Source organism: Sus scrofa, chromosome 2 (assembly GCF_000003025.6).
Source record: "Sus scrofa isolate TJ Tabasco breed Duroc chromosome 2, Sscrofa11.1, whole genome shotgun sequence".
NCBI classification, from domain to species: domain Eukaryota; kingdom Metazoa; phylum Chordata; class Mammalia; order Artiodactyla; family Suidae; genus Sus; species Sus scrofa.
Genome location: NC_010444.4, coordinates 1,581,489 through 1,600,184, shown reverse-complemented (window position 1 = coordinate 1,600,184; position 18,696 = coordinate 1,581,489). Strand labels below are relative to the sequence as shown.

Sequence of the window (18,696 nt, the reverse complement as noted above, 5' to 3'; positions counted from 1 at the left end):
CGTGCTGGATTCGGATCTGCTCCCCGCCGGCACCAGCACTTTCCTTACTGACTTAAAGCCTAATTTACCATCCCGGCTCCTCAAGGGTCATTTTTGGCCGAGGAGCGACTTCCCAGCCGGAGGAACCGAGGAAAGGTGGCATCATTAAGGACCACGGGGACAGCGCGGTGACACCGGCACTGTGTCCTGCAGGCTATGCTAGTCAATGGCGCTGTTTCCCCCAAATCAGGGTACGGGGGTGGGGGGTGCATGCCATTAGAACCAATGAGCCATTCTCAAAAGTCTGCCCCTCGCCCGGCAGGTCCTGCGCTCCTGGTTGGGACGTTTTGTGACCAGCAACGTGATGCTTTGAACAAGGCAAGAGCATCCTGGAGTTGGAACTGGGGCTCCCACCCGGTGCACTGGGACCTCTCCCCCCGGGGTTAGGGAGCACAAAGGGGGTGGCGCTGACGGCCGGGTGAGCCGTCCGGAGGAAGCGGGGTGCCGTCAGCCTCTCCACATCCACATCCGGGGACCGGGGCTGGAGGTCTTCATTCAGCTCGCTGTGTCACAGGGAGTCACAAGAGGAGAGGCGCTCGGGCCGCTGAGGGGACCTGGCCCCGGGGCGCGGAGCAGGCGAGCGTGGCGGCCGTCTTGGCCTCACGGCCGCAGCCCAAAGGAGCACCAGCCCACGGCTCCCAGCAGCGTCCACTCTCCTGCTGCATCAGGGGCAGGGCTGCAGGGTTTCACGAGGTTCCCCTTTCTGTCCCCACTGCTGTGCGTGGAGATTTAGCTGAAACTTTCTGGGAAATTTATTTTGCAAGATGAGAGGAAGGGAGTGAGGAGAGGAGCACGTCCCCGGGCCCCGGGATGGTTACCAAACGCAGAACCATGAGGCTTCTGGCACCTTCTGGGGGCAGGGGGCTGTGCACCTCACCTGCAGGGGGCTGTTTGCTTTCTATCAGGTGGGAGCCTGTTCTGGAAGGTGACAGTGTGGGAAGAGAGGGTGGGATTGGAAACACGAGCGGCGGACGAGTCGGCATCTGTCACTTTGTCCCTGTCACAGGCGTATCCCATTCTCCTTTGTCGGCTGGGCCAGCTTGGTGTCCCCCCCGGGACTTTGAGCCAAGGATGCACCAGTTGGTTAGAGAGCGCTCCTCCGCCAGGCGGTCGGATGGCCGGCGGCCGGGCTGCGGCCGGCAGAAGCGCCCAAATGCCCCCTCCCCGCCCGCCGGCCTCAGTCCCTGGGTTCCGTAAACACTGAATCACTAACGCTGTGGTTGCTCCTTGGCCGGGGGTGTTACCTGGGTGGGCTCATCTAGCCCCCTGAGCCTCTGAAAGCAGAGCCCTCCAGCAGGTAGCAGAGTCAGAGGAATTCTCCGCACCAGCAGGAGCCCCCCTGCCATGTGGACCTGAGGCTGGGGGGCCCCATGAGAAGGGGAGGTGGTCTCGGGGAGCAGAACTGCCCGGTTGACAGCTGGCAAGGAAGGGGCCCCGGTCCTGCAGCCGCGCAGAACTGAACTCTGCCCACCCCCTGACCAGGGAGGGGGGGTGGCCTGGGGGGGCCCAGGGTCTGCCGAGGGGAGCCCAGCCCGGCCCCCAGCTGGGCTTGACCTTGCGAGGTCCATGCAGAGCTCGGCCAAGCCTGCCCTCTGCTTCCTCTGTCCTGCCTCCTTCCCGCCGGCTCCCAGCCTGTGAGAGTCCCCCTGCGCCAGCCCCACACCTCTGGTCGGATGTCCTGGCTCCCGGGCCCGCGTGACATGGAGGGAAAGGCCTGGTCCCCTCCTGGTAAGGATCACGTGCGGGCCAGGGCCGCAGTGTCACTGCCGCCTCCGTGCGTGGGCGGCTTCGTGTCCTGGAGCAGGAAAGAGGCCCTTAAGCATCTGCTCGGACCTGGACGGGCCTCGCAAACATCTGCCTCAGGCGGGTGACGAGGTGCTGGCCCCTCCTGGCAGCATCTGAAGAAGCTGGGCTCCTGGGGCTGGCGGCCACTGGCCCTGAGGGGCAGAGGGGACTGTGAGGATGCGGGGGCGAGGCAGGACGCCTGGGCAGGGCAGGCACCCAGGTGGCCAGGGCGGGGCGGCTGGGTGGGGAGTGGAGGAGACGGCCAGCAGGTCTGGTGGGAGCACGAGGGGTGGGAGGGGTTGCTGGCCCCCCCTGCTCCCTGTGCACAGGGTGCCTGGGGCTCCCCAGGTCAGAGGTCCTGGCCGGGGCTTTCCTGGGAGCCCCAGAAGCACCGTCTCTCGCTGCGGGCTGAGACGGCACCGGGGAGGCTGGGGCTTGGCGGGTGGGGAGGTGCTAGGGGCGGTGGTAGGTGTCCCTCCCTCAGCGTGCCCCCCCCACCCAGCCCCCTCTAGAGTGTGGCTTGTGCTCTGGGCAGAGGCAGAGATCTTGGCTGGGGGAAGGGGTGGGCACTCCCTGCCTGCCCTGCCTCCACCCGCCCCCCTGTAGGACCCTTTTGGGGAGGTGGCGAGGGGGTGGGGGCCTACCGTGGGCTCAGGGTGTATTTGCCCTTGCGGTCCAAGCTGCGGCCCGAGTGGATGGCGAAGCAGAGAAAGGCGCTGAGCAGCACGGCGTACACCTAGGGGGGGGAGTGGCAGCTGCAGGGGAGGGGCCTCAGCCCCCCCCCCAAAGGCACTGGGCTGTGAGGGTTCCTGGCCATCACCCCTGCCCCCCAGGCCTGCGGCTCGCTGCTCCCCGCTCCCCGTGCAGGGCAACCCAGCTGGTCCCCAAGATCCGGGATTCCGGCCTGGGGTGCCCAGTCCTGCCCTTTGGTCTGGGGCCTGGCCTCAGGCTGGTGGAGGGGCGGGAGGTGGGGAGGGGGCTGGGAGTGGGAGGGGGTACCATGGAGACGAGGCCGAGGCTGGTCAGGGTGGACACGACGTTCCCGTGGTTCCTCAGGAAGCTCCTGAGCCCCTGCAGGCAGTCCTGGCGGAGGGCAGCCCACGTGAGCCCCGACCACCCTCCCAGCCCGGAGCTGAAGCCCACCTAGGACACACGCTCCGGCTCTGGAGGTCGGGGTGTGGCACATGGCAGGACAACACCCCAACGCTCTGGGGACGCGCGCCGAAAACAGGCGAAACCCAGCAGGGTGGAGCCGCCTCTGTGGGGACTGCGGCTCCCTGGGGTCCAGCGGGGAGCGCCCTTGGGGAGTCCCCGGGGCTGCCTGCCTCGGGTTGTGTGTTTGGTGCCCTGCCCCCCGAGAGGCAGGCTGGGTCTCAGTTACTGTGGGGTCCCCAGCACCCCGTCCAGGGTGGGGCACAGAGCCTGGCTGAGGATAGGGGGCCGCGGGGGGGTCCTGGACTCGTCCTGCCCCCATCCTGGCCTTGCACTGCCCAGCCCGAGCGGGGCTCCACTGCGGCTCCGTCTCCAAGGAAAAGGGAGGCAGCGGTCCTGTCTCTGAAGCACTCAGTGGTGGCATCTGGTTCTGGGGATGGACTTGGCGTCAGGGATAGGCCGGGGGCCGGAAGTGCAGGGGGCCAGGCTGGGTTTGGTTCTCAAGGCCAGGACGGGGGGGAGAGGAGGCTGGCTTGGCCTCTGTTGGGCTGTCCATCTGCCGTGGACAGGTCTGAGCCCTGCAGCCCCCCGCCTCCCGCTGCTGCTTGGATCTCTAGCCTTGGCTGGAACCCGGCCCCTGCTCACACCTGGGACAGGGACCAGCGCCGGCTGCCCTGGAGGTGGGGACGCGTGGGTCAGGACTGTCCCCGCTAGAAAGCAGCTCCACATGGCTGCAGGAGCCCTGGGCAGCACCGCACCCCTACATCCTGGCCCGGGGGCCTCGTGGGAAAAAGAACCCTAATCGGCCCCTTTTCCCCACTGTGGTCGCACGTCCTCTTTGGGAGGCAGCCCTGGGGCCGGACCACCATGCAGGACCCCAGCGCTGCCCCTCCCTCCCCTCCTCCAGGGTGGCCTGCGCACCCTCCTGTGCTGGTTCCCCCCCCGCCACGAGGCCCGTACAGCCGAACGCAGGGCCCTGCCCCACAACCCAGAAGGTACCGAAGCCCGCCCTCACCCCCCTCTGCAGACGGGGTCCTGAGGCCTCTCCCTGGGTGGCGTGAACGGGCCTCCTGACTCCCCCCTCCCTGCACGCTGGGGCCTTTTGCCCTCGCCCCTTCCCAGCATGAAGGCCCGATGGGATGGCGCTGTTGGCTCTGTCCCGGGCTGGGCCCCGAGCCATTTGCATCCTCCTGTCTGTTTCTTGGAGGGTGGCCAGGAGCCTCTCGCCAGAGATAGGGGTGAGTCTGCTTCCTGGACGGAGGGGGAGGGGGGCTGGGGGAGGGCAGGTCGCCGTGGTGGTGGGAAGAGCCCACCTCTGTCCCACTGAGGTCCTTGTGGCCGGACTCTGGCCCAGGCCGACCCTCCCTAGAAAGACCTGGCTCCCTGGGGGGTGGAGGCCTCGGAACTCTGCCCCCCGACCCAGGCAGGGCTGACCTTTCCTATTCTGGGGGCCCTGGGCACTGCTCACCCCCGTTTGTCTCCCACCTGCCCTCTGCCCTTCTAGAAGCTTCCGTGGGTGGGCTCCCAGTGCCGGACAGCATGCCTGGCCTTGGGGAGCCGCCAGGCCGGGAGCTGTGGGAGGGAGCGAAGGAGCCACTGGAGCCTAGAGGAGGACCTGGGCCACGCTGGGTCAGGTGCCCCCAGCCCAGCCCTCTCCCGCGGCCCTTGTGGCTGCAGCCTCTCCCAGCCTATCTGCCGAGGGCCCCCTTGCCCCCCACCCCCCACCCCTGGCTGGCCCTGCCCCCTCACCTGTCTTGCAGGCCCCTCTCCCTGACACAGGTCTGCCCCGGAGCTGCCCTGGAGCCCGAGCGGAGAGCTCTTGCCACAGCATAGAAACTGCAAGGACAGGCGAGGAAGACAGTTTGCTCTCGGAACCCCGGGGTCCCCGTCAGACAGCTGGGGAAACTGAGGCCCGAAGGGGCCAAGCGACTAGGGGTCCAGCAGAGCTGAGGCCTCGAGAGCCCGAGACTGGCGCTCGGGGTGATGCAGCTGGCTTAGCGGGGGACCAGGCCCTGGGCAGCCTGGCCCCCTGCCCCCACCCCCCGTGGCTGGTGCTCACTAAAGCTGCCAGCCTGCCTGGCTGATGGCTTACCTGCCAGGGCCAGCGCCAGCGGTCACCAGGCCCTGCCTAACCCGATGCCATCTTGAAATTCCTCCTCCTCTTTGGACCAGACGCCCTTTGGCTCTGGGCCGCCTCCTCCCCGCCCCTCCCCCTCCCGGGGCATCCCGCTCAGCACCTGGTCCCCAGCCCGCTGACTCTGGGGGCCGCCCTGTGCCCATTTTCTGGATGGCAGTCCACCTGGGGAGGCAGACCAGCCCGGAGCTGCCCGGGAGGGGGCCTCCCCCAGCAGCTCACCGTGTCCTGGATGGCTGCCAGCTCCTGCCGCCAGATGCCGGACAAATTCTTCACCGCCCGGTCGAACACCAGGTCGTAGGTGTCCAACACGGCATCTTCCACCTGCACCGAGAGCACCACGGAAGGCCCTGCGTTGGTGGGGCTCTGGGCCCCCGACGGAGCCTCGGAAGGCGGGCCTGGCCCGGGGCGCTGAGAGATGGCTCAACGCCCCTTCTCCTCCCTGAGAGTGGAGCCTGGCCCCCTGGGGGCCAGTCACAGGGTGTCCCCCACCAAGAACGGCCCCCAAGAATGCCACTCTTGCCCTGGGCACGGGGGGTTCTGCAGGATAAATCAGAGGCCCGAGCTCTGCCTCCCGCCCCCAGCTCTGGCCTTACAGGGCGAGGAGGGGCTGGCCCAAGGGTCCACCTGCTTCTGTTGACCTGGAAACAGGCGGTGGGCAGGGGAAAGTAATGGTGGCCCCGGGGAGAAGCCAGGAGAGGCCTCATGCCAGGAGTTCTGCTCCCCGGGACGTTCTAGACCTTCGACCAGAACCACCCGGTACAGAAAGCCCAGGCCCAGAGCGGGCCGCAGGCAGCCCGGGCAGATGACGGAGAGGGAGGGTGGCCACAGGGGCCTGGCTGGCTCTGCCTTCACTCCGCACCCCACCTCAATCGGGCCTCATTGCCTCTGCCCAGCTAAGCACCCCCTTATGTGTATGTGCTCATGCCACCCCCACACTGGGACACCCTCTCCTTGACAAGTTATTTCTTCAGGGATCAACTGGAATCTTGCCTCCTCCGGGAAGGCTTCCATGACTGCTCCAGGGTCACCAGCCTCCTGGTGCAGACAAGGCCTCTTGAGCTCCCCTGCTTCTGATGCTTCCTTTCCCGCCTCTGGGACCCTAAGTCCCCCCTTCCCTTCCTTTCCCACCCCCACGGTGTGCTGACAGCTGGGACAGGCTCAGGGGAGACCCAAAGGGCCAGGGTGAGCAGACGCCTGCTCTGGCCACTCGCGCCTGCCCTCCAGAGAAGGAGAGCGGCTTTCCCAGTGCCGGCCTGGAGGACGAGGGGACAGGCAGGCGGTGGCTGTCCACAGCCCCGTGCCCCAGTGGGAACCCAATGGGCTTTCACCCCAAACATGCCAGCGTTCCTTAACCCTTGCCGTTGAGACCTAGCCCGAAAGTCATCCCAAACTCAGCCAGCAGGTCCACGCCCCCCATGTTGGGGGGTGGGCAGAGTCCTGGGCTGAAGCCAGGCGCCAGGCTGGCCACCCTGGCAGGAGGCCTGGCTAGGGGCCCTGGCTTGGCTTTCATTTCCTCCGTGACATGGGGGCGGGGACCCGCCAGGCTACTGTGTCCCCACGGGAGGAGGTCCTGGGGCGGACTCAGGGTCTAGTGGCGCCTAGGGCAGCGACAAGGAGGCCAGCTCAGACCACCCTCGTGGTTCCGGCCCCACCCCCACTGGGGCCCAGGGAGACCCTGGCCCCTCCCAGGTGAGGTGTCGTTATTGTAATACCAGCAAGAAGAGGGACCCTGCTGATGGCTGAGCCGTGCGTCTCTCCCGTGGCCCCAGAAGCGGGGGCCGTGGGCTTGTGCTGCACACCAGGAAGCAGATCAGGCAAAGCCCTGCTCCCTGCCCATATGACCCTGGGCCTGGCGGTGGGGGCAGGCTTGCGGTTTGTACCATCCTTCCCTCACCACCAGGTTCAGGGGGCCTGTGTCTCTCCATGAGAAAACTGGGGGTGGGGCTGGGGGGGCGTCTCAGAGCCTTGGGTGTGCCCTGCCAGCGTGCCCCTATCTCAAGCCCTGTCTTCCAGAACGCCAGGGGCTGCCCCTCAGCGGGGGTGTCCCTGGGCTGCTGAACCCCAACCAGGCGCCTGGGGCGTCCCCTCCCAACACTCACTGCCTTTGACCACCCGCCTCCCCATTGTCTGCTAAGCCTGCCTGGGTGGCGCTGCAGGTGGTCTCAGACCAGCCCCAGGGGTCCCGGGGTGGCTGGACAGGGGCGGAGGGGCGGGGCGCAGACCTGGGAGCAGCGAGGACGGCTGTCTTTCACTGCAGCCCTTTGCACTGCTGTACTTAATCCATGCATGAATTCTTAAGTGCAGCCAGGCAATCCATTGCCCTGGCAGGCCCGTCTGGGGACAGGGCGCCGTGGCAGAGTGGCTCTCAGGCTCCTGCGGGAGCATAATTAATAGCCCTCGTGCTCTGTATTCATTGCACGACCGCCCAGTCTCCGCATTGCAGGCCTGCGCCAGCTTCAGGACGCCTCCCTGAATGAGCCCTGGGGGAGGGGGGGGAGCGGCGGCGGCCTTGTTTCTGGGCCACCGGTCCCTGTGCTGCCCGTCCGTCCTCAGGTCTCCCGTCTGTAGGGTTGCTGCTGATGGGCCACCTTGACCCTGTGTTTCACCTTAGGGGGTCAGTCGGGAGGCGTGCAGCGGGAGAAGTGGGGGTGGACGGGCCTGGCTGGGCCCCCTGGCGCTGGGTGCTCTCTGCTCCCTGGGCCTCCAGTAGGACCTCGTAGAAGGAAGGAGCTGGGATCTGTCCAGCCCTGGGTGGGGGGGGTCCCTGAGGCCAAGATGTCCCGGGGTGGGGGGCTCGGCCTGGCCCTGGTGCTTGGGGCCTGTGCCCTGGCAGTGCCCTGTCTGCACCAGCCCAGGTGATGGAGGACAGACCTGGGCTCAGGGGCACAGGTGGGTTCCACTGGCCCTTTGCGCTCGCGGGCCCATTCCCGCCGCCCAGCAGCCCCTCTGCCTGCCGGGTCCTCGTTCTCCTTTTATAGACCAAGAAACAGGCCAGGGAAGGTGAGCTGACCACCCAAGGGCCTTGGGTGAGCGCTGACCCCAGAGTTGAAGCCAGAGCACCCTCCCCCGGGCCACCTGTGCCCACGTGGGCCTGGGAGGAAGCCCCGGCCTCCACTGACCCCGAGAACGGCACCCTGCGGGTCAGCTGGAGCTCAGACCAGACCGGGATGGTTTCTGTGGGGGATGGTAGCAGGGTTTGGGACAGACAAGAGGCCCAGCTGGGAGCCGTCTGCTTCCTCCGCTCCTTCCCCAAGAGGGGCCCCAGCCGGATTGTGGCCTGTGGCCCCTGTACGCTCTCCGCATCCCCACCCCCCGCAACAGAACCACAAATCCTGAGATCAGAGCTGTAAACACGTAGTGTCAGAGACAGAGGGTGGGCTGCAGCCGCCCCCCGGGACCCCTGCATGGGGCCCCAGGGCACCCTGGCAGCTATCTTGGCCGGGACCACCCATGTGGCGACCCCGACGGTGCATGGGCAGCCAGCTTCTCGGTGGATGGGAAATGTGGGGCCTATAACACCGGCCGGGCCCCGCTCCTCCTGTCAAGTCTGCTGACCAGCCCCACAGAGAGCCAAGCCTGCTCGGCCAGGGCTCCGACTCGTCCGAGAGCCAGACGGAAGGGCCTTTTTCAATGCTGTCACACGTGGGTGACCCCAGAAGATGCCAGGGTGGTGGTGACCCTTGGGCAGGGAAGGGAAAAGAGGCATTGGCTCAGGGCAAAGAGCCCTGGATGGGGGCCCCTCCTGTCCCAGCTTTGCCAGGGTGACCTCGCACGGCCCCCACCCTCCCGGGCCTGGGTCCCTCCCTCCGCAGACCAAGCGGACAACCACCACGCTGGGAGGTGTGGTGACAGCCTCATCAGCTCCAAGAGCCCTGGGAGCGGGGAAACGAGGCCCGTTCCCGTGGGTAAGGAGGACAGGACCAGAGGGGGAGTCGCACCCCCATGGAGCACAGCACGACCTGGGCCTCCCCGCCTAGCCACTCTCTGGGGGCCTCTGCATCCCGCACGAACATCTTGGGGGGCCTGGGCAACGAAGAGGCTGCGGCCCCTGGGAGTCCTGATACACACCAGTGTCATTGCTTGTCACCTCGTGTGGGGTTCTGCCTGGAAGCTGAGCACACTCCAGCCAGACCGGCCTCGGTTTCCAGGGCTGGTGCCCTAGGAGGAGAGGGCTTGCCCAGGGCAGCAGAGAGGCGCTCGGGACGGGGCCTAAGGGGCTGGACCCTCCCGTCCCTCTCTGTCACCCCACCCGAAGGAAGGACGAAACAGGATCCCCTGCTGGGAGGACCCACACCCACCGTAACCATGGTCACCACTGAAGCCAACCACCGGCGCAAGACCCAAGGCGAACGGCAAGCGGGGTCACCTGGGCAGCCCCGCCTCCAGGCAGGTCGGGGCCTGGACCAAGGGCCGCTGTCCTCCGGCCCCCACCCCCACACGAGGCCCCTCCCCCTGCCTGGCCCGGCCCCCCTGGGGTGCGTTTTCTGGAACCAAGCCCGCTAAGCCAGGCTCAGGCCAGCGGGGGGCCTCCCTTCCCTGCTTGCGCCCCACTCGACTCCCCAGGGGCCATCTTCTGGGCCCAGGAGGGCTTTAGTGAGGAGGGGGTGTCTGGGGCCCGTTCCTGCCTCCCTCCCTCCCCGGGAGCTGCTGCCCATCCAGAGAATGTCCCCCCAGTGGTCTCCCCGTCCCCTCTGCCCTGATGACGGCAGGTAAGAGGAAGCATGGAATCCCCCTTTCAAACCCCTGGGGGCCTTCCCCTGCGGGGCGGGGGGTGGGGGTGGTGGGGGCTTACCTGGGTGGGGTCGTGGAATCTCCAGAAGGTCACCTGCACCAGGGCACAGAACGCCAGGGCAAAGCACAGGAAGGCCTGGGCCGGAGGAGAGACCATTACCCCAGGCACCGGGCTGCCACCCTGGCGGGTTCCCCACCACCCGAGGGCGAGGCCGCACATGGTGGGCACGCTGGCTCCCAGCCCTTTGCGGGAGCTCCCTTTCGGCTCCCGAGGGCCTGTCATCGGCAGCAGTGCCACAGCCCCTGCCCCAGAGCGGCAGGCAGCCCCTGGGCTGGTGGAGCCCCTGCCCGACCCCGGAAGGGCAGGGCAGAGCCTCCCTGAGCCTGGGATTTGGAGCTGGGAGAAGAAAGGCCCCCGTCCCATGGTCTGGGCAGGAGGAGCGGCTCAGGGCTACCTGCTGCCCCACCAGGAGGGCCTTGCCAAGCAGGTTTGGCTTTGTTTTCCGAAACAGGCCTCCAGAGGTTCCTGGCCGGAGAGCGTGGCCAGGTGGACACCCCGAGATGGTGGGGCCCCTGGGGAGACGTGCCCCCGCTTCCTGCCCTGCTTGATTCCTTTGGCCCAGCTGTCTCCTGACCCTGCCACCACCCCGGGCCCCGGTGCTCTGGCGGCCCGCTTCTCTCTCACAGGGGCCGGCCCCTTCGAGGTGCCCCTTGAGAAACTGATGAACGTCTCAGCCCCTCCCCTAAAAAGGCGCACGTGTCCCCAACGCTCTTTTGCGGGCAGTTTCAGAGAGTCATCACAGACTAGGAACCCTGGCCTATGTGCCACCTGGGGACGTCCCCGACTTAATGGCCTGGCCTGCCACTGTGTGCTGGTGGCCCTCTGATTCCAGACTCAGGCCGGGGCACCTCCTGGAGCTCTGGACGGTCAAGCCGCCCGCTGACCACACTGCCCGGGGGTCCAGAGGCCTGGAGTGGCTGCCTGCAGACCCCACCCCCCACCTCACCCGGCTCTGTGTGGCTGGCTCGGCTGACGTGTCGCCCCCACTGCCCCGGCTCTCCGTGACCTGGGGCAGATGGCGACCAGGCTCCCACTCAGGGTGACACCCAGGAGAGTCCGTGACCGACGGCATGGATTCTCCGGGCTCTGGGAAAGAGGGGGCCACCCCGGCAGCCCTCACACTACCTCCAGCTCTCCTCAGGGCTGGGCAGCCCACCAGCCTTCACCCCAGGCCCCCTCCTGCCTGTCCAGGGGTCTGCAAGGCCTCAGTCCCAGGGCGGCCCCCAGATGCCTCCCCCTCCCCGTCCCCCACCACGCCCCACTGGCTGGGGGCCACCTTCCCATCTGGAAGCCATTGCTCAGCACGGCCTCCCAGGCTGGGGGCCAGGAGCCAGCTCCGGGGACCAGCTTTTTCCAGGAATCACGTCTGTCCTCAGCAGCGGGAGCAGCCCTCCCTCCTGCTCGCCCGCCTCGCCCAGAGGGTCCTGAGTGGCTTCCCAGGCCCCAGCCCGGGGAGGCTAAGGTGCTGGGTGTGGCCGGGCCCAATCCCCACGGCTTCTCTCTCCCAATTCTAAACAAAACACGTAAATTCATCAAAATGGCTTCCTTGGCACCGCTGCCAGCTCTGCTCAGCCTGCGCCAGCCTTTCATTTCCTGTGTGAGGCTGGTTTCGGGGGAGGCCGGGAGGTGGGGGCAGGAAGGGGCGGGGGAGCGTCAAGATGGAAAGATCTCCGCTCCCTGACCCTCCGCGCAGGGCGCGCACACACACACACACTCTCTCTCTCTCTCTCTCCCACCCACCCCTCAAAGGGGCAGGTGTGGGAGTGAGGTCTCCCAGTGCCCGAGGGGCGTGCTGGGCTGGCCCCCCCAGGCTGGGGGTGCAGGGTGGGTGGTTGGGATGCATCCGGCCATGGGCTGGAACCGCATCACGGGCAGAGATGCAGAACTGGGTCCCTGATCAGGGCACAGAGCTGGGGGAGGGGGTCAGGGAAGCTGGGGAAGGCCCTGGTGACCAGCTGGGCCAACAACAGGCTGGAGCTGGTGAGACGGAACCCAGAACCTTGGGAAAAGGAGCCTTTGGCCCAATTGTCTTCCCGCCTCCGCCTTGAGCCCAGCTCCATGGCGCCCCCTGGTGGCGGATGCTGCCGCCCCAGCACTGGCCTCGCGGGGTGCCCTCCCTGGGATCCCCCGGGTTCTGGCCCTGCTGGCAGCCTGCTCGGCCTCCAGCCATGGGCCTCTTGGCTGGAGGGCTCCACACCTTAGGGCTCCCTTCTGGGGGCACAGCCCACCTGTCTGGTCAGCTGCCCCTGGGGCCTCCCTCCCCGCCACCGCTCAGCAAGGCTGCACAGGCCAGAGCCTTGGTGCCGCCCAGGCAGCACCGGCCTGCCCTCGCTCCTGTGGGGCCTTGGTTAGGGCTGGAGCTGCCTGATGCCCCCGCTCCACTCCCCAGCACACCACCCCCCCGGGGGTGACCCTGTCCTGCCACCGCCCAGGAGTCCTTCACAAACACTTGCTGACACAAGCTGGGCCGAGAAGCCCACCAGCCCTGGGGACCCAGAAGGTGACCTCAGGGAGCCCAGGACTGCCGGCCTCGGAGGCCCTCCTCCGTCCAGGGAAACACAGCCCCCCGGCATGAGCTCACTGGGTGGAGGCGGGGTCTGCTGGGGGCAGGCTGGTGGGAGGGAGGCTGCACTTGGTAGTGGCAGCTGACTGAGAAGGTTTGGGGGGGGCGTGCATCAGGTGCTGGCTGGGGGTGCAGGTGACAGCGAGGCACCAGCCCAGAGCTGAGGCCCCGTTCAGGTGAGAGAGGGGGTGTGAGCCCAGAGAGGGCAGGATGAGGGTCCTTGGGGAGGCGGGGCCCACAGGGGGGACAGAGACGAGGCCACAGGGAGGAGCAGCCCTGGGGCCAGCAGAAGGCCACTGCTGGGGGGCATGGTCAGAGGCTTGTGGGACCTGGGGGGCGGGAAGCCCCCACTGCCGGCTGCTGCAAAGGAGGGTGTGCCTTTCAGGAGGCACCCGGGCTGCAGGCCACCTTGGGGCCACTGGCCCTGTCCCCACCTACACGGGGTGGCCTGGCCACTTCGTAAAGGGGACAGAATCCACCCACCGCCCATTCTCAGAGCCTCCGGCGACACAGAACCAGGACCCCCCCGCAACCCCAGAGCCTTTGGGACACGCTCCTGGTCTGGAGAGCCAGGTCTTCAAGGCCCCCCGGGCTGATGGGGTGACATGGGGCCTGGGTGGAGGGGTCCTGGCTGGCCCACATCCCCGGGCCTCTGTTTCCGTCGGGACCCTGAGGGGAGAGACGGGGCCCTGTGACCTCACAGCCCCATCCCAGTGGGGGCGCTGGGGACAGGGAGAACTCACCCCGGCCATGAGGCCCCTGGCTTCTCTCACTGTGGCTGCAGAGCTCAGCACAGCCCCCAGGGCCAGGAGCCCCGCCAGGCCGGTTCCTGCGAAGAAGGCTGGGTGTGGAGAGGGAGGAGGGTCAGGGCACCTGGGTGGGGGTCCCGAACTCCAGCCCCAGCGCGACTCAGGCGGTTGGACTTCCAGGAGCTCTGGAGGGGCCACATCTCCCACACCAGACAGGGATGTGGCTGCCACCCCCACCCCTGCCTCCACCGGCCCTGCCCTGCCCCCTCCTCCTCTGCTCGCCCTGCCCCCTTTACTTTAGGGCCCTCGGCTTATGGGGGTTCCCAGGGTAGGGGTCGAATTGGAGCTACAGCTGGGGGCCTACACCACAGCCACGGCAACGCCGAACTGTTAACCTGCTGAGCGGGGCCAGGGACCGAGGCTGCGTCCCCATGGACGTGAGTCCAGTTTGTTTCTGCTGAGCCCCGACGGGAACTCTTCTCCCCTATCTTAAAGCCGCCTCCCCGTCCCCTAGGCCCTACTGGCAGGGGGCCGCGTGAGGGCTGTCTTCTTATCAGTGCGGGCCCGGCTCCAGGCTTCCTGCTCCAGGGAGTCAGGGGCTCGGGGCTCAGGGTTAAAACGTGGGGCCTCCTTGTGTGCCCCGGGCCCCTCTCTGAGCTGAACCCCTCTTCCCGGACACAGAAGATGGGGTCTGGACGCCCCCTGACACTCCCACGCAGTCCCCCATCTCCCTGGCAGGGCAGGAGACGCAGGCAGACCCAGGCTGGGACTCCAGGGCGGCCCTTTCTGCCCCCGCCCCCCGCCCGGCTCCCCTCGGGAGACCTCACCCCAGCCCAGGCTTCCTCGAGCCCTTGGCACCTGCAGCGCCCCGCCAGCCCCACTTACCCCGACGATGCAAGGCCTCGAAGGGGGTCCTCTCTCGAGACGCGTGGCTGATGACAGCAAGGGGGGCCCCAAAATAGGTGAGAGCTGCCATGGTGGCCACAGCGAGGCCCAGGAGCTGGGGGTGGGGCGGACCCAGCGCGTGGGGGTGGGGCTGGGCCCCGACCCTCCCCCAGCCTCCTCTAGCCTCTGGGTTCACCTGAGATGGGGTCAGCTGCCGGCTTCTGGGTGCTTCTGGGGGGGCTCAGGGAGGCCTTTACCCCGGACACCCCACCCCACACACACTCACACACGCACACACCCCAGACACACACAGACACCCCACCACACACACACCCACACACAGATACCCCCACCACACACTTATACACACCCACACACACCCCACCCCCCCACACACACAGATACCCCCCCACACACATGGACACCCCACCAGACACACACGCACACACAGACACACCCAGACACGTGTGGACACCCCACCACACCCCACACACATCACACACACAAACACACAGACACCCCCCCACACACACAGGCACACACGACACCCCCCACAGTCACACACACACACACACACACACACACACACACATCCCACCACGCACCCTCACAGTCACATCCCCGCCCCAACCCACACACTCACTGTCCAGCTTCTCCAAGGGCCTGGACTCTTGGGTCACCCCCATTGTGGAGGAGGGATGGAGCCCCCCAGCCCCTCGCAGCCCCCCTCCCGCCCACACCCCATGAGAGCAGCTGCCAGGGCAGGAAGCCAGTCCCCCCCCCGACTCCCCAGTTCACCAACCCCCCAAGGCCCTCAGGCCCTGCCCAGGCCCCGTGCTGCCCGGGACAGTCACGGCTCACGGGGCATTCTTCTGCCCGCCAGGACCCAGGCGCACGTCCACAGGGCAGCAGGCCCGGGGGTGTGGGGAAGGCCCCATGCTGGAGGTCCAGTACCAAGGCCGCCCTCACCCTGCCTGCCCCTTGCCCAACCTGCTGTTACCAAGACAAAGAGGCTGGTGACCAGCATCTGGCATTTGGCCGCCCGGACTCGACTCCAGGGCCCCATGGCGATCGGCTCTCCTCCCCGCCCCCCTCCCACTGTGGTTTCCAGCTGGGTGAGGCCTCAGACCGCAGCTGCCCGCCCAGGAGGGGTGCCCCACCCAGATGTCTGTTTTTCAGCACCCGGCCATCTGAGCCTCTGGGTGCCCCGGAAACAGGACAGGCAGGAAGGGAAGGGAAGGGGCGGCCAGGCCAGCTCTGTCCCCTGCTGCCCCCAGCCCTGGCCTGGACCCCAGGGGGCTACAGATAACCGAGGCCCCTCCTGGAAGGGCGGCTTTGCTTGCAGTGCGGCTACAGAAGACCCTGCAAAGAGCAAGGTGGAGGGTGAGTGGGAGAGGGCGCCCGGCCGCCTGCAGCCTGGGCAAGCCAAGGCTGGGCATCCGTGAGTCCTGCCTGGGCCGTCGTCCTAGGAGGAACTGGGGAGAGAGGCCTCATGTAAACGGTCGTAGGAAACCGCATTTCAACTGTGACAATGACACTTTTTTTGCTTTTTAGGGCCCCACCTGTGGCACCTGGAGGCTCTCAGGCTAGGGGTGGAATCGGAGCTGCAGCTGCCCGCCTACACCACAGCCACAGCCACACGGGATCTGAACCACATCTGTGACCTACCCCACAGCTCACGGCAATGCTGGATCCTTCACCCCCTGAGTGAGGCCAGGGATCGAACTTGCGTCCTCACGGATCCTAGTCGGGTTCATTCACCGCTGAGCTGCGACGGGAAATCCGACAACGACATTTTGGAAAGAATGATCTAAATTCTGCTGCCTCGGCAGTACGAAGGAGTAATTTAGAGCAGAGCTGTCCTGAGGTCGCAAGGGAGGGGCCCTCACTTGTACCTGCGTCGGGGCTTGGTCAAAACTCGGATTTGCAGTTAAACCACCAGCACGAGGACGGGGCTGCGCCCTCAGGTGGGTGTGGGGCTGAGCTAGGTGGGCCCTGGGACCCAACAGGGGCCTGGAGGGGACACTCAGTGAAACCGCCTGTCAGGGTCCAATCTGGGCCAGTTTGAACAGCTGGGGCCCGGCTCTGGTCCTTCAGGGAGGCGAGCGGCACGGGGGTGGCCTCCGCACAGCCCGCTTCTCAGCTGGAATGTGTCCCCTCCCACTTGAGGGTGAGAGCCCCAGGCAGCTGTGGGCGAAGCGGGGCCTCGGCCTCCTAGAAACCAGCAGAGTGGGACTCGAGGTTGGCTGGCAGCTCTGCCACCTCCTTCCTCTCCCTGCCCAGGGCAGGGGGCAGCCAGGACCTATTGTCTACCCCAGTGCCCCCAAGGGTGCCCCGCCAGCCCCCAGGAATCCTTCGTCCTGGGTCTGCAAGGGTGTCTGTGACATCACGGCCTGTGGCGGCTCCGCCAGAGCCCAGGTGTGGCCCCAGGGGGGCGGCCAAGGGGGAGAGTGCTGGGTGGGGGTGTCAGAGCCGAGGGCTGGGGACCTGGCCGCGCCCCCCTTTCTCCTGCATCACAGCCATAGCCACACGGGATTCGAGCCACATCTGGGCCCCGCACCCCTAGGCCTGGCTCGCTTCTGGATTGTCTTCCTGACTTGGTGAGAAAAGCCGCGCCTGCCCTGTCTCAGGGCACGTTTGGACATTGCTCGTGCCCGGCTCCCGGGTGCCCTCTGTTTGGGGAAAGTTTTGGTGCAGGGCCGGACCCCCTGTGGCACTGCCCACTGTGTGCCAGGCTCCTGGCACAGATGACCTTGCTGTGTTTTCCCAAAGTGGCACCATACCCCTCTGTGGCAGGAAACGGGGCTCCCTGGGGCTGGGTCTCGTGGCGACTGAGCCGAGTCAGACCCTCTAGAGACCAGGCCTCTGACCGTGGTGCCCTCGGCCCCTGCCTGCCGGCCCTGCAGGGTGCCCGGCCTAGTCGGCGCCCTTCACTTTGCCCAGGGAGCCCCGGGCCGTGGCGGGGCCACACCCTCCCATGCCAACAGCCCCTGTGCAAGAGAAAGTGGCATCTGGAGGGGAAGCCCCTGGCCCTGCCCAGCTGCCTGGCCCTCAGCCACTTGCCCTCCTGAGGACAGCACTGGCCCGTGGGAGCCAGCAGGGGGCCTAAGGCAGCAGCTTCTGTCCAGAAGGGCTCGGCCGGGGCCCTGTCCTGAGGGTCAAGCCCCACAAGGAGCCGCCTCGGCTGCCTGCTGCCTCCGGCCTCTATGTCCAGGGAAGACGTGCGTGCATCTGAGTGTGCGCAAGTGCAAGCTGCGTCTGAGTGTGCACACACGTACACACTCACGTGCTTGTGTCAGGTCATTTGTCGGCCGGTGACCTCTGTTTCTCCCTCTTCCCCGCCCTCATTAATAATTACTTGGTTAATTGAAAATGGTTAAGGGACAGGTCGGGGGGAGGGAGGGGTGGCTGAGGGTTTGGGAGGGAAAGCTTCTAAAATTAGGTTGCGATGATGGTTGTACAACTATAACTATAATAAAATTCATTTTAATTATTAAACATAATAATAAAATTGTTTTGTCATAAGAACCAGCTGACGGAGCTCCCAGGGGCCAATGCTGGCACAGTTGGAGCAATCAAATAACATAGGCGTTCCCTGGTGGCTCAGTGGGTTAAGGAGCTGGTGTTGTCACTGCCGTGGGTCCCTGCTGTGGCTTGGGTTTCATCCCTGGCCCAGAAAGTTACCCATGTCGCAGGTGCATCCCCCAAAAAATAACATAGTGGGTGACCACCCAACGTGTTAAACAAACATCTGTGAGTCCACGCTGAATAAGCCAGTGGAGGGGGAGAGATATTGTCTGGGCAGAATTTCGAATAATGAGTGTGGGTCCTCCCCCGTCGGGGAGGGGAGCCTACCCCCCGGCCTTGGGTGTGGCTGTGCACTTGACTTCCTTGGGGGGGCACAGGATTGAAGGGGCACTTGACAAGCACTCCTCGGCCAAGTGAGCGTGGGCAGCATCGCAGAGAAAAGCCAGGCTGAGCGCAGGTGCCCCCGAGGGCAGGGGGAGGGCCGGGACGTCACCCCCGTGGTCCTGCCCTGGTCTAATCAAACACAACCACCAGACGAGCCCCCGCGCACGGGCGTCCTCCCACATCCCCGAGTCCCTCTCAGGGCGTCCACGGAAAGCGGTCCCAGCCCAGAGGAGCCCAAGGAGAGGTGAGGGCTCAATGTGTGGGGGATCCTGGATGGGAACCCGGGTGAAGGCGAGTAGGTAAGGACTCAAGAAACCCGAGGAAGGTGCTGGCTCAGTCAATAAAAGTGGATCCATATCCGTCGGTGTGTCGTGAGCAGCGTCTCATTCTCCCGTCAGACGCCGATACTGGGGGACGTGGGAGCGGGAGAGGATAAACGCCCCGCACCGTCTCCGCCGCGCCGCACATCTAAAACGCTTCTAGTTGTATTTAAAATCATGCTTCTGTCTGCCACCCCGGTCTCAGGGCCCAGAGCGGGCGGCAGCTCGGAGCTGGCTTTGCCCGTCTACTCACTGGCTCCTGAACCCTTGGTCCCGCGCTAGCCTGAGCCCCCTTCTGTTAATGGCTCATCACCAAGATGTCCACTCGCTCAGCGACACCACCTGTGCCCCTGCCCACCTGC

The 18,696-nt window shown here is 66.4% G+C and overlaps 1 protein-coding gene across 4 annotated transcripts; it reads right to left on the bottom strand.

Moving 5' to 3' along the window:
* TSPAN32 (tetraspanin 32) lies at positions 774 to 15,699 on the bottom strand. Of its 4 annotated transcripts, XM_021082612.1 has the most exons (9): positions 15,103 to 15,697; positions 14,103 to 14,217; positions 13,212 to 13,309; positions 9,906 to 9,980; positions 5,333 to 5,434; positions 4,726 to 4,812; positions 2,824 to 2,907; positions 2,469 to 2,560; positions 774 to 1,976 (listed from the first exon to the last, which is right to left on the bottom strand). In XM_021082612.1, the coding sequence occupies exons 1-9, from the start codon at positions 15,166 to 15,168 to the stop codon at positions 1,775 to 1,777; spliced, it is 921 nt and encodes a 306-aa protein (XP_020938271.1). In that variant the 5' UTR covers positions 15,169 to 15,697; the 3' UTR covers positions 774 to 1,774. The 4 variants fall into 4 exon arrangements, with proteins under 4 accessions (XP_020938271.1, XP_020938272.1, XP_020938273.1 ...); XM_021082613.1 differs by lacking the exon at positions 2,824 to 2,907 and having other exon boundaries at positions 15,103 to 15,699; XM_021082614.1 differs by lacking the exons at positions 2,824 to 2,907; positions 15,103 to 15,697 and having other exon boundaries at positions 9,906 to 13,309.